Genomic DNA, 12,580 nt, shown 5'->3' with positions numbered 1-12,580 from the left:
TCAAGCTAAACCCTGCCACAAATTTCCTGCAAGACAATTCTCAGCAAATTGAGGAAAGCTCACACTGAAATAAATCTGTTAATCTCTACTTTACAATAGGTTGTCATATTTTCCCCCCTTTCTTTATTTGCGCTTTACCTCACAACTACAAAGAAAGAAAGTCACTTTTTTTGAATTTACCTCACATCTGACAGAAAGATTTGTGTTGTTTTAATGGTTCCTTATACCACAGGCAGCCAAACAGTGAACTTTTTACCTCAGTTTTAACTTACATTTGGAGAGTAACTGTCACTTTACTTCAGCTTTTTCCTCACACTCAGAGAATAACCGTCAAGAAGATTTTGCATCTTAACTGACAGCCAACCAGTAGCTACTATATTATATCATATTACATTATATTGCTACATAATATACTGTATAGTAATATTATATATATATAATATAACATAATAATCTACTAATATTTATTAAAGTATTATGACATAATATTATTGCTGTAATAGATATTCCGCTTTAACCATACGAAAGAATGAAAAAAGATGATTTTCCTTTTTACTGTACAGTACCTCCTAACAGGCTGGGGGAAGGGCGCCCGCCATCCTGTGACGCACGCTGACGTCACGGCGTCGGAAGCCTCTTCCCCGCCCACTTCTCTCTCCCTCCTTCGGCTCCCTCCTTCTCTCTCTCGCTCGGCCCGAGCCACGCGCTCCGAGCAGCCAATCACAGCAGGGGCCGGCCTAGCTACGCCCCTCTTCTCCCCCCCCGCCTTCGGCGCCTGCGCGGTGGCGGGGGTGGGCGTGGCGACGGAGAGGGGGTGCGGGAGCCCGGTCCCGATGCCCTCAGTCCGCCGGCGGGGCTGGTCGTGTGCGGAGCTGAGGTGGCCGCCGGTCCCCACCGCGACCACCATCATCATCATCATGTCGGCCGCCTTCTACCTCTTCTCCACGCTCGGCGGCTACCTCCTGACCTCGGCGGTGCTGCTGAAATACCCGGGCTTGCTCCACCGACCCAAGCGACACCGGTTCCGATGCCGGCACATCTCCCACCGCGGCGGTGAGGGCGCTTCGCCGGGGCGGCTCCTCCTCCTCCGTTTTGTCCCCTTTTTGAAATACATCCTCATCATCACCCCTGCCTCTCCCTTTCAGTCTCGAGAGGTCGAGCACGAAGCTCGAATTTGTTATCCATTTAATCGAAGCCTTTCCTGCGGGAAGCAGGTGGGAGAAGCAGAAAGAGGCTTAAAAAGGGGGGTGGGGTTGGGGAAAAAAAAGATGATTTTTTTTTCGGGGTCACAATGTAGGTTGAGGAATGGGCCGAAGACAATAATGGAGGGGGAGAGTGGATTGTTGTTTTTTAATGCACGACAGGGGCTGGAAATCTAGAAGTCCCTGGGGAGGATTTGCAGAGATTCTTGCATTAAGAGACACTCTTGGGTTTATAAATATATAAAAGGAGGGCTTTTTTGTAGAGGGGAGAAATATTACTGGGGAGGATCAGGATGGGGGGGAGTGGCAGATGGTGATAATATCCTTGGGAGATGTGACAAATAGAGAGATTTTATTATTATTATTATTATTATTATTATTATTATTATTATTATTATTATTATTATTATTATTATTATTATTATTATTATTATTATTATTATTATTATTATTATTATTATTATTATTAAAATGCATAAAATAGTGCATTGCACGGATGGGGCAGTATATACAGTTAAGAAGTAAATTAATATATATATTCCCCACCTTTTCCCTTAAAATGGACACTGTTTGGATTATTATTTATTTATTTAAAACATATATCCTTGGCCTTTCTGTATCAAGTCTGCAGTGGGGTGGGGGGGGGAGATCCCATTTTTTTAAAAAAAATCAGAAAGAAAAGAAGTTTTTTTAAAAAAAAACACAACAACAACATGCTTTTTAATTATCCAGCCATAAAGCGAACCTTTCATTGGACCCGCGGGCTTTCCTGATGATGCTCTGCCTGCTGGATCTGAATCTTAAAAGGAAGGAAAGCATTGTTTGGAGGAAGTAGGGGTGATGGAGAGATGGTCTTTGATTGGGGAGGGGGGGGAGAGAACAGGCATAGAAATCTGTTTTTGGGGGCGTGTGGCTGAGCTAAGAGAGGAAATACTTGCTTCCTGTCCCTCTTTCTTGGGGGGGGATGTGTGTGTGATCAAAGACGTCCGTCTCCCAATTGGAAATAAATATTTGATGTCACCTCTGAAGCAAATCGGAGCCACTTAACACATCCGTTAACCTTGCTGGGTGCTCCCCGGATCTTTGTTCCTTTTGTGGCAGCAAAACCCCTTCCCCAAAATCTCGGGAGGCAAAGGAGGATCCCCTGATCAGGTGCAAATATTTAAAGAGGCTGAGGAGCCCTAGTAGGCAGGGATGGCTGAGGATTTTTCTCTTCCTCTCTTTACCTTCAAAAGCATGACCTTGAAGGCTGTACTCCGCCCTTTCCGGCCCCAACAGAAAGGGGTGGGGATGGCTACCCTTTGGAGCCCCCCCAAAAAAAACAAAACCGGCCCTTCGGGGTTGCCCAGAAAGTCTCTGAATGCTGAGATTTTATTTTATTATCCTCTTGTTACTGCGGGTGGCTAATTATTCTTGTTGATCTCGTCCCCATCTTATCCCTGACACATTTGCAAGCCTTACCCCTTACGCCCCCCCACAGCCATTTTCTCCCCCCATGCCCTAAATCTGACCACTTTTGTTTCCCAAAATTCTGCCCCCCTTAAAAAAAATCATTTATCATTTCAGTACTTGCTTGATTGTCCACCTGCCCCCGCTTCTCCCCCCCCCCCATCAGCCATCTCCAGGTTTAAATTGCATATTTTGAGATTTCTCCATCTCTATTGATCCCAGTTTCCCTAATTTTCTTTTATGGTGCTCACCATCCTTAGAATTGCCATCTGTTTAGGTTTTGAAAGGTAATCTCACAGTGTTTTAAGAGAGGTTGCAGAATCTGTTTAGGCTGGCTTGAACAGGGAGGGAGAAGCAGGGTCGTGGTTAAATTGACAGTGGGTGGTTTATGAGCAATTAGGAGATGATAATTTGATATTTTATGTATTTATGGCCATCTGGGAAACAGCCTACATTTACCAGAGCTAATGAAAAAAGGTGGAAGCCGAAATAATTTGTTTAAATACTTCTGCTTGTCGCTCTTGCAAGTTTGTGTGTGTATCCAAATTCACACATCCTGACATATATTGTTCTGTTAAGTAAATATTTTAATAGGGCAGCCTGTCCAAATTTTTCATAGGGGATGTGGAAAGTAAGGAGGGATGGACTGACCTTGTCTTGCTCAAAAATCTTCAGACTTCTTTGCTCTCTGTAATCTTTTTATGTTACACAGTATGCTTTTCAATTTCTGGTCTTCATTAAATTTCCACAGAAATCTGTGTCAGAGGGAGTGTCTTCAGCAGAAATGTGTCCCATGTAGCATCATAGACACCAGCACGATTTAAGTGCAGTGCACTTTCACGGATTTTAACCCTCCTATGGAAGCTCACGGCACATAAACCTTGTTAGCCTTAAAAATGCCATAAAAATTCTTTCATGGCCTTTGTGGGAATGATCATTGTGTGGTTCCTTATGAGTAGCAGGTTATAGATTTCTGTCTCTCCCCCCCCAAAACACACACATCCCACCCCCCAAATCTATGGCCTTTAGCTTGCCAGCTGCTTTGGAACTGAATGTAAATTTAGAGCCACTTTGCATGCTAAAAGGATCTTTAGAACAGCCAAAATAATAGGCGAATATGTGAGAGGAGCTGAGGGGGGGGAAGGTTCCCACTTGCGGGTCTTGCCTTGACAAGGCAGTTGTGGATGGACATTAGGATCTCTCTCTCTCTTTGTCTTATTAATTACCCAGCTAGGTAATTGTATCAGTCAAGAGTGAAATCCCAAAGGATTATCCTTGTGTCACATATCTAATCCATTAGGCCTGTGAACGAAAAGGTTTTAGAGGAGCTGGTGGCGGCTGCGTGAGTGATCCCAGGATCTTCCTGCTGTCCAACTTGAGCTTTTAATACCTACCATTGCACTCTGAACTGTTTCGGGTGAGAGCTGTCGGCGTGGGAAAGCTTTTTCCGGTGACCTCTTGGCTGGCTGGCACATCCTTAGGAGCGCTGACTGCCTATGGGCATAGAGGTGACCCACCTTTATGCTGACCGCCAGTAGAAGAAAATTAGGGTCTCTCTCTCGGAGAGGAGGGTTTGATGCACAGAGACAGTTTTCTGAGAGAGGCCTTTATGGTTATTCTTAATTTCATTGTCGTTTTTTGCTTTTCCTCGTGAGCTCACGGTAGCCTAGCTACTCTCTTTCCCCATGTTACTCCCATGACAACCCTGTGAAGTACACCTGCGAGACTGAGAGAGAGGTTGGCTGTCAAGCTGGCCGGCCGGCCCACAGCTGGCCACCCTGAGAGTTTTGTGGCTCAGTGGGGACTCCCGACTTCCGAATCCTCGTTGATCGCTCTTGATTGCTGCATCATATTTTAGCTAAGCCACAAGGATCCGTAGAAAACATGTACTATTCCCAACCTGAGGTCCCTGGATGTTCTTAGACTACAATTCCCAGAAACCCTGGCCAGCACAGCTAGTGGTGAAAGCTTTTGGGAGTTTCAGTCGAAGAACATCTGGGGACTCTAGGTTGGGAGCAATTGGCTTAAAAGCTGGAAAACAGGTTGTTTTTGATGGGAAGTTACTGGACCGGCCACTACCTCTTGTAGTCCGAGGCAGAGCAGAAAGTGGCCCTCCCACCCGTGACTGAAGAAGCAGAATGCCCAAAATCAGACAAATTGTTTTGCCACCTGAGGCTGAAAGTTCCCTCCCCAGCGCTTGAATTTATCATCCCAAAGCAGATGGGGGGGGCTCTGGGTCTCACGCCTGTGGCCGCTGGGCCATTTACCCTAGGATGGGGCTGAATACGAAAAGTCGGGAGTGACGTCGCTTGTGTGGCCAGGGACAGGGGCTGGCGGAAGAGCTTGGTCTTGACTCCTGAGAGCAGGGATGGGATTGCCCCTGTTCTCCATGCGTGAGTAGCTCTGCTTCAGAGTTGTTGGCTTGAGTAAGCTCTTTTGCCTCCCGCTTGTGTCTTCACCGTAACGCTTTCCCACTTTGTGCAAGACCTCGGTCATATATAAGTAATGAAGATCATCTTCCACTCTGGGTTGGTTTAAAATAGCATCCTCTTGTCTCCCGAGGTGTCATATGGCCTGGAGGTTAGGTGGAGCCTCCAAAGGGGGGGGGGGTTGCGACCTGGCTGGGGAGGCAACCAAGCTATACAGAATGAGCTGGTGGCGTTCAGAGGGCCCGACCGGTCAACCAGCATCTTCTATGCTTTTGTAATTCAAGTCTGATGAAATGTGACCTAGATTAGTATCCCTCTTCTCTCCTAACCAGCCTGTACAATATTGGTATTGTTTTGCTTCTTTTAGAGGGGTAAGGTGTTACAAAGAGCGGAGGAAACTGTCGCTGTTTAAGAAGCAGATGGAAAAGAAAGGCGAGATTCTTTACACTGTTAGATGACTGCTTAAGTCAACTAGACTTGTCTTTTGAATGTAGATATGGTAGGGCCAACGTATCCCGGGGGGGTGGGTTGGTTCCAAACTCACAACTCCACCACCTTACAGAGGCTGAAAACCACAGAAGTATTGAATGCTATACATCCCATTTTATGCAGCAACATTGTTCTGGTAGTGATGTTTGTTTCTGAGCCTGTGCCTTAAAAAAAAGTTGGACATTCCTTTGTTTAAATTGTATTTTATTTTTTTATTTTTTGGAGCTTCCTCTTTTAAGTGGCTTGAGGAGAAGGCACCTTTTGGAACCCAACCCACCCGAAGAGGAACGAGATCGAATTTTCCTTTTTGTCTGAGGTGGGGAGGAGAGCCAACGGAGCTGAGGTCACGTGCTGCCGGGCAGACTTCTTCAACGGTTAACAGGATTATCGGAGTTGCCCGTTAGCAGAAAGTTTGGGACTCTTAATTCCGTTTAATCCACTTTGTCCGAAGTAGTGAGTTGAAACGAGAGGCGTAAAGTTAGGCAAAGAAACGGTGTTATCTATATGATAAGGCAGGTGAATACCACGCCACTGTTCTTTTTCTTCCCCGCAAGCCTTATTCGCTCCATTTAAAAATGGTATCTTACTGCAGTAATGGACAAGAATTTGTATCGCTCATGCCTCTCCGACTTGGCACAAACTAGGTCCTTACAGGAGGACAAACCGAGTTTTTGTTTGGGTGGATTACTGGCTTAGGTTTTGTTTTTGTTTTCTTGTTGAGTACCTTCAAGTCGGAACTGACTTAGAATGACCCTAATAGGGCTTTTGAGGTTAGCGAGATATTTAAGGAGCAGCTTCCCCAGTTCCATGCCCCCAGTGAGTTTCGTGGCAGAGCTGGATTCGAACTCAGGCCTCCGGAGTCCTAGTCCGTCACTCTGACCACTACACCGCACTGGAGATTTTTCAGTAAAGATAATTGAGTCCTGGTGTTGTTGCAGGTACTTCATAGGTGTTGAAGGCAAGGGAGAAGGTAATAAAACACTTTCTAAGGAAACGAAGGGGGGGGGGGATTTCTCAGGTTTACTACTTTTATTTATTTATTTATTTATTTATTTATTTCATTTATACCCCGCCTATCTAGTCAATTGTGACCACTCTAGGCGGATTACAACATGCATTTAAAGAAAAAACATATAACAAACCACATCACAAATAATAATTTACATAAATTAAGATAGAATTAAAAAAAAATTTTCCCCAAAGATGGCGAGAAACGGGATATGTTATCACAGAAAAAGAAAGTGTTAGGTAGAAAGGGGGAAGGCCTGCCTAAACATCCATGTTTTCAGTTGTTTCTTGAAAATACCCAGCGAGGGAGCTGCGCGAATGTCAGGAGGTAAGTTGTTCTTGGCCCGGTTTCTTGTCTTTTCCTTCCGGGCCTCCCTCGGCGTCAGGCTCCTCAGCCTCACCTCCTGACTCGCTCGGGTGACACGGGTAGAACTGGGTGGGAGTAAGCGTTCCGCCAAGTATCGAGGCCCTAAACCGGGACCAAACTACAGGACCAAAACGCATCTGCCCCTCTTTTGCTGTGTCTCCAACGTCTTTTGTGTGCTGCGTTACTTTCTGCATAACCCTTTTAAGTTATTCCCGCAAGGGCCAGATAAATCGGAAGTTTTCCTGGCCCCGGCAAGACAGCCAGGGCCCACAAATCGTGAAACATCTTGTAAATCCATGCGGAGAATTTGTCACGAGATGGTTTTGAAGTTCAAACTGGGCTAGCTCTTTCGCGGGGCTTAAAACACGGCACTGGGTCTAGTTTTACGTGGTCACATGCCCCCCCTCCACCATGGGTCATCCCACCCCCTTCTTCTAAACCTTGCAGGGTCTGCAAGTCCATTTCATTGGTTAACTCCCTCTCCTGTTTTTAAGAACGTGAAATATCGAATCCCTTGTGCCTGGATTTAAATCATGCTTCTTTCGGGTTTTAACTAATTTGGGGCAGGGAAGTCCAGAGCTTCACGTATAGTGTTTTGGTCCTGTGTTGCCCCTTCTCCCTCCCACATTTTTTTGTTCAGTCGTTTAGTCATGTCCGACTCTTCGTGACCCCATGGACCAGAACACGCCAGGCCCTCCTATCTTCCACCGCCTCCCGGAGTTGTGTCAAATTCATGTTGGTTGCTTTGATGACACTGTCCAACCATCTCATCCTCGGTGTCCATGGTCGTTGCTTATTTTAAAAATATCTTTTTCCTCTTCCAGGTGCTGGAGAGAATTTGGAAAACACCATGGCCGCCTTTCGCCAGTGAGTATGAAGTCCGGTTCTTATCCAGAGTCGCTCACACAGAGCGCTAGCAGATGCCCCTGTAGACTCACTTAGGCAATGAGACCGTCTTTTGATGACCCACGAGTGGGTTTGCTTCAGTGTTGATAGCTTAATTAAAAGCGGGCGTGGATCCTGAACACGGGCATTGGGTTAACGAGGCCCTCTTGTCCCACCCCTGGCTTCTCTCCGTAAAATAACGTTGAGGGTAAATAAGAACGCAGTCACTCGTTACTGCCTCCAGCCCTTCTCACTCACGGATCACCCGCTGTGTCCCGAGAAGGATGGAAGGTAATCAATGAAAATAAATATCTCCAGGTCAGCTGTTTATTGTTCGTTAATGACGTCTATAGCCTCTCTTACTTCCAGCAACAGGAAAACATTGTAAGGCTTGTCTTCCTGCACTCCTTGGTTCCTACAAGAAAAGATCTAATTGGAATAAATAATAGAAATCAAGGAGCACGGGTATATATCTAAAACCCTTTTACTCACAAACAAAAATTATTGTAGATTTTAATTGTTGTTTTTAACTTGTTTGTGCATAATATATTGTGAGCCGCCCTGAGTAGACTTCGGTCTAGAAGGGCGGGATAAAAATCCAATAATAAATAAAAAACTGCTGATGGAGGGGAATGTAAACCACGCATGCTTTTAAATGCACTTTCTCTAAACCCTTCCAAGTCTGAGATTTATTTTTTTTCTTTACCTCCCATCTTTTACCCCACCTTTCTGCCAGTCTGCTCAAGGGGGACCTCTCTGGTTCTCCTCTCCATTTCATCCTCACGGCACGTCCCTCGGGGAAGACACGGTGGAAGAGAAGTGACTTAGATTCCTGCACCGAGCAGGGGGTGGGAGTCAGTGGCCTTGTAGCCCCTTCCAACTCAATTATTCTGTGATCTGTGGCTAAGCCGGTGTCGCCCAATGGATGACGTGGCTAAGTTGAGATTAGAACTCTGAACTTCTGATGTTTTAGTCCATCATTCTAAGCACTAGACCCCTCTGTTGTGTTTCCCCTGTGACCCCCAAAGGCTCCTTCACCTCCGTTACGGCAGGTAAGTCTCTTTGTGAGGTTGATGTCTCTCCTTGACTCCTTCGAAAAGGAAGGAGAAAGCTGTGCTCTTAGCTTTCACGTCCAGCGTCAACATCCATGCATAGCCGGATTCCCTCTACCCACCGTCCCTTTCCCATAATGCCACTTCTACCTTCGTTTGTCCATAATGTTTGTGCCGCGGGGAAAACTGGCGAGCAAGTTCTGGCTTGCCCCCTCCTGTCTTGAAAACTCAGGAGGGAAGGATATGCTTTTTGAAAACTAAAACATGAAACTCCCTCTCTGTCTGTCTCTCTTCTGCTTTTTCACTGCTGGTTTTGTAGCAAAGGTTTCTTGCCTGTATTTCCTCCAGATTTTTTTTTCTTCTTCTTTAAGGATTTGAAATCACTGAAAACCCATTTCATTGTAAAGATCATTATTTTAACATTTTGGGATTTCCGTAGCCAAGTGGTAATTTTTGCCATTAACATGACGGCGTAATATCGAATTCACCAGGATGGATTTTATTTGACTCAAACTGATTTCAATCACAATTGAAATACCAATTTTTTAAAGGGTGTGTGTTTTTTGACACTTCAAGTTTTTTGAAAATCAACTTTTGGATTTAAAACATTATTTAAATGAATTTGTTCTTTTCAAAAATCATTTGAGTTTTGTCCCTCCTGCTTTTAACTACATTGCAAAGGTTTTTCTGCTTAGGTTTCCTTTCATGTATATCTGTTTTGGAAACAGCTGCCTCAGAGGGCAGTTCTTGGGTGTCTGAAATATTAAAATCTCGCCTTGCTACATGTTGTTCCCGAAGGCTGTAAAGCAAAATACAGGGCATGTGTAAAATGAAACACGCCTAATAGAACTCGGATCGTGGTGTCCCCTGCAAAATAGCTATTTCTTTTGTTTAAATCTCTCGGCTCAGAGTTTCCAGCCTACACACCCTGTGGTAGCAAAATTAATCTAAAGGTGAGGGGGCTGTGAATGGCAATACGAACGTTAAGAGTTCAGAAACGAAATGGCATTAAAGTGCCTCCCCCCCCCCAAAAAAAAAAAACACACACCTTGCCAAGCTTCTCCTTTCAAAATCATGCTGGATTTCTCAGTAAGGGAACCAGAGGAAGAAAAAGCTAGCACGAGTTTTTATGGATGGAGTTGCGATCATAACAAGAAATGGATCCCATCCTTCATTTCATTATTTCTTTGTACTTGGTATAATCTCAGTGAGTCCAGATGACTTCTTAAGCGTTCAGCACTGCCAGCATTTTCATAGCTCAGCATCTTCTAATGTCCAGGGCCTATAATAAATAATAAAATAGAATTTAAAATATAATAATCATGTGCCTTTTCTGACTTTGGGCAACCCTTTTTCAGGGTTTTCCAGGTAGGGAATACTCAGAAGTGGTTTCCCATCGCCCTTCTTCCGGGGGTGCCCTGGGACTACCGTCCAGCTTGCCCAAGGCTACCCAGGCTGGCTCTCTTGGTAGGAGGGGCGCCCGGTGGGCGATCAAATTCCCAACCATGGGCTCCACAGACAGAGACTTAAACCACTGAGTCATCCATCCAGCTGGATATTTTTTAAAAAATAAATAATAAAAAAGAAGCAGAAATCATCAAATAAATAAAGTACCTGCTGCAGTATCTGAAAAACTTGTACAAATTAATACATTTTCACCTGGCTCTAAATGCTAACAACGTGGAGGACGGGGGGGGGGCATCTCTCCACTGGGAAGGGGCCTAGCTTGGAAAAGAAGTCACCCTTAAGGGCGCCAGGAGAAGCGTCTGATCTTCAAGTGCAGAGTTGGTCAGAAAATAGAAATGTCAACACTCAGCCTCACTACAGCTGGTTTGTGAGCGAGGGTTGCCAAGTTGTGTTCCAGAAAGCCTGTTTTCTCAAGCCTTGGAGGCTTCGGTTGCAGTCCCTTGAGGGTCTGGCTCTTTGATGCTCACTTGTGTCCCGGAATGTCATTTTTGCAATCATCGTCCTTGGTTACTTTATCCTTCTCGAGACCCCAGGCGTAAATCCCACACACGTGTGGCCACCGCTTGCTCGGATCGGAGCCCAGCCCCTGCCGAGGGCTAGTCACGAGACAGCTTGGGCAGTTTTTAATTTTTTAAAACATTTGATTTACATCCCGCTTTTTACCCTTGAACCGAAGCTCAAGGTGAAAACAGGAGAAGAGGCAAGCGCTGTTCAGTTATACTAAGGAAGCACAGTTGAGCGACTCACACAGAGGTGTTCAAATGCCATGTTAAAAACAGACCAGCTAAGATAGTGATGATGCAGTTGGCTCTTAAAACTCCCTTCCTTAATAGCCCGTCCATTGCAGAAAAAACATCTTGAATAGGAAGTGTTCTGGAGGGTTTTGTGTGTTTGTTTTTTATGGAAAGGGCCAAATCCCAGCTAAGAGAAAGCAGAACTTCCTAGAAGGAGGTTCTGTAGCCCAAGAGCAGCCACCCAAGAAGGCCATGCTACTGGGAATGTCAAGAACTACCATTTAAAAAAGGAGTTTTTTTCTAGGCTCACAATGAATCCAAGAAGCATTTGGGTGTGTGGGTGTGTGGTTTTTTATTCTATTTTTTTAACGGCTATCTACGATGTATCGGCTAGATTAATGGAAAGATTGACTTCGGAGCTTTTATAGCTGCTTTGCCTTTTATAACTGCTGCATTTAGACGATCGGGAAAAAGGTGGATCACTTGGACTGGGTGAGGTTGATACCTTCCTGAGGGATAAGCCGGTTGGTGCCTCCCTGTGGGAAACGAAGGCCGGACTTTGGCCACGGCTTATCTGGACAAACAGATCATTCCCGATAAAGATAACGAGGCCCGGGGCAGAATTTCTTCCCTCTCTTATCTGAAGCTGGCAGAGCTAACAGTGATACCGACGGGTCACTCGACAACACCGTGTCGGGGAGAAAATACGCGTTAACGCCACGATGCTTAAAACTGCTCCTTTTCTACACCAAAAATTCAGATCTGTCTTTAAAATTCTGGTTGACGTGCCGGCTATCTTTCCACCATGGAGTTACACCTCCCTTCCTCAAAGTGACCTTTGTTGACATGTATCGGGGTGGCCTCCTCTTGTCCACACAACCTTGCGAGGTACGCTAGGTTGGAAGACAGGACTGGATCCGGCTCACCAGCTCGAGCACGGAGCTTAATTCAGCCCCCTCTCCCTTAGAGAGCTAAGCCCACATGGTAGCAAGTAATATCTCTCCTCATGGACAAATGGAAAATGATGGGCTGACATAACCTTGTTTTGATTGCTTTTTTAATGGCTTATGTGTACCTGTTAACATCTTTTTTTTCCCTTTTTTTCAGTGCAACATAAAATCATACCTGCTCACTGAGCTACTCTTGAACCTAAAAACGTCCAATTAGAGGTCTAAGAATCTAATTATCTTATAACACCATCTGGGGTTGTAAACGGCAGTGCTTTTGCAACCAAGAAAAGATGCACTTTTATGTTTTCATGTGGCGAGTGATAGCTTTTCAGGCCAACCCCCCCCCCAAAAAAAGCCACAAAAACAAAGCAGAATAATTTGATTTTCAAAATGCAGGCAACAACAAAGTTGAGGGCAAAAACTGAGCTCAATGGGTCACCCCCCCTGCCTTATTAAAATGATACAAAAATCTAATCCGGCAAATTCTTTTAAGTGCAGGGTTGCAAAAAAAAATTAACTTGCATCAGTTCATTTTTTCAACATGGATC

The 12,580-nt window shown here is 45.0% G+C and overlaps 1 protein-coding gene and 1 long non-coding RNA gene across 2 annotated transcripts in view; one reads left to right on the top strand and one right to left on the bottom strand.

The window, feature by feature from the left end:
• The first annotated feature begins 783 nt into the window (after nt 1-783).
• GDPD1 (glycerophosphodiester phosphodiesterase domain containing 1) overlaps nt 784-12,580 on the top strand; it is a 23,707-nt gene continuing 11,910 nt past the window's right edge. Inside the window, exons 1-2 of the mRNA XM_072978566.2 lie at nt 784-1,053; nt 7,769-7,811. Coding sequence (XP_072834667.2) covers nt 834-1,053; nt 7,769-7,811 — 263 coding nt within the window. The 5' untranslated portion in view covers nt 784-833. The remainder of the gene's footprint in view (nt 1,054-7,768; nt 7,812-12,580) is intronic.
• LOC140701755 (uncharacterized) overlaps nt 8,255-12,580 on the bottom strand; it is a 23,741-nt gene continuing 19,415 nt past the window's right edge. The window contains exon 2 of the long non-coding RNA XR_013538087.1: nt 8,255-10,163. This is a non-coding gene — a long non-coding RNA (uncharacterized LOC140701755). The remainder of the gene's footprint in view (nt 10,164-12,580) is intronic.

This window comes from Pogona vitticeps, chromosome 7 (assembly GCF_051106095.1).
Source record: "Pogona vitticeps strain Pit_001003342236 chromosome 7, PviZW2.1, whole genome shotgun sequence".
Taxonomy (NCBI): Eukaryota; Metazoa; Chordata; class Lepidosauria; order Squamata; family Agamidae; genus Pogona; species Pogona vitticeps.
The sequence above is the reverse complement of the archived record's forward strand: the minus strand, read 5'-3'. Positions and strand labels throughout refer to the sequence as shown.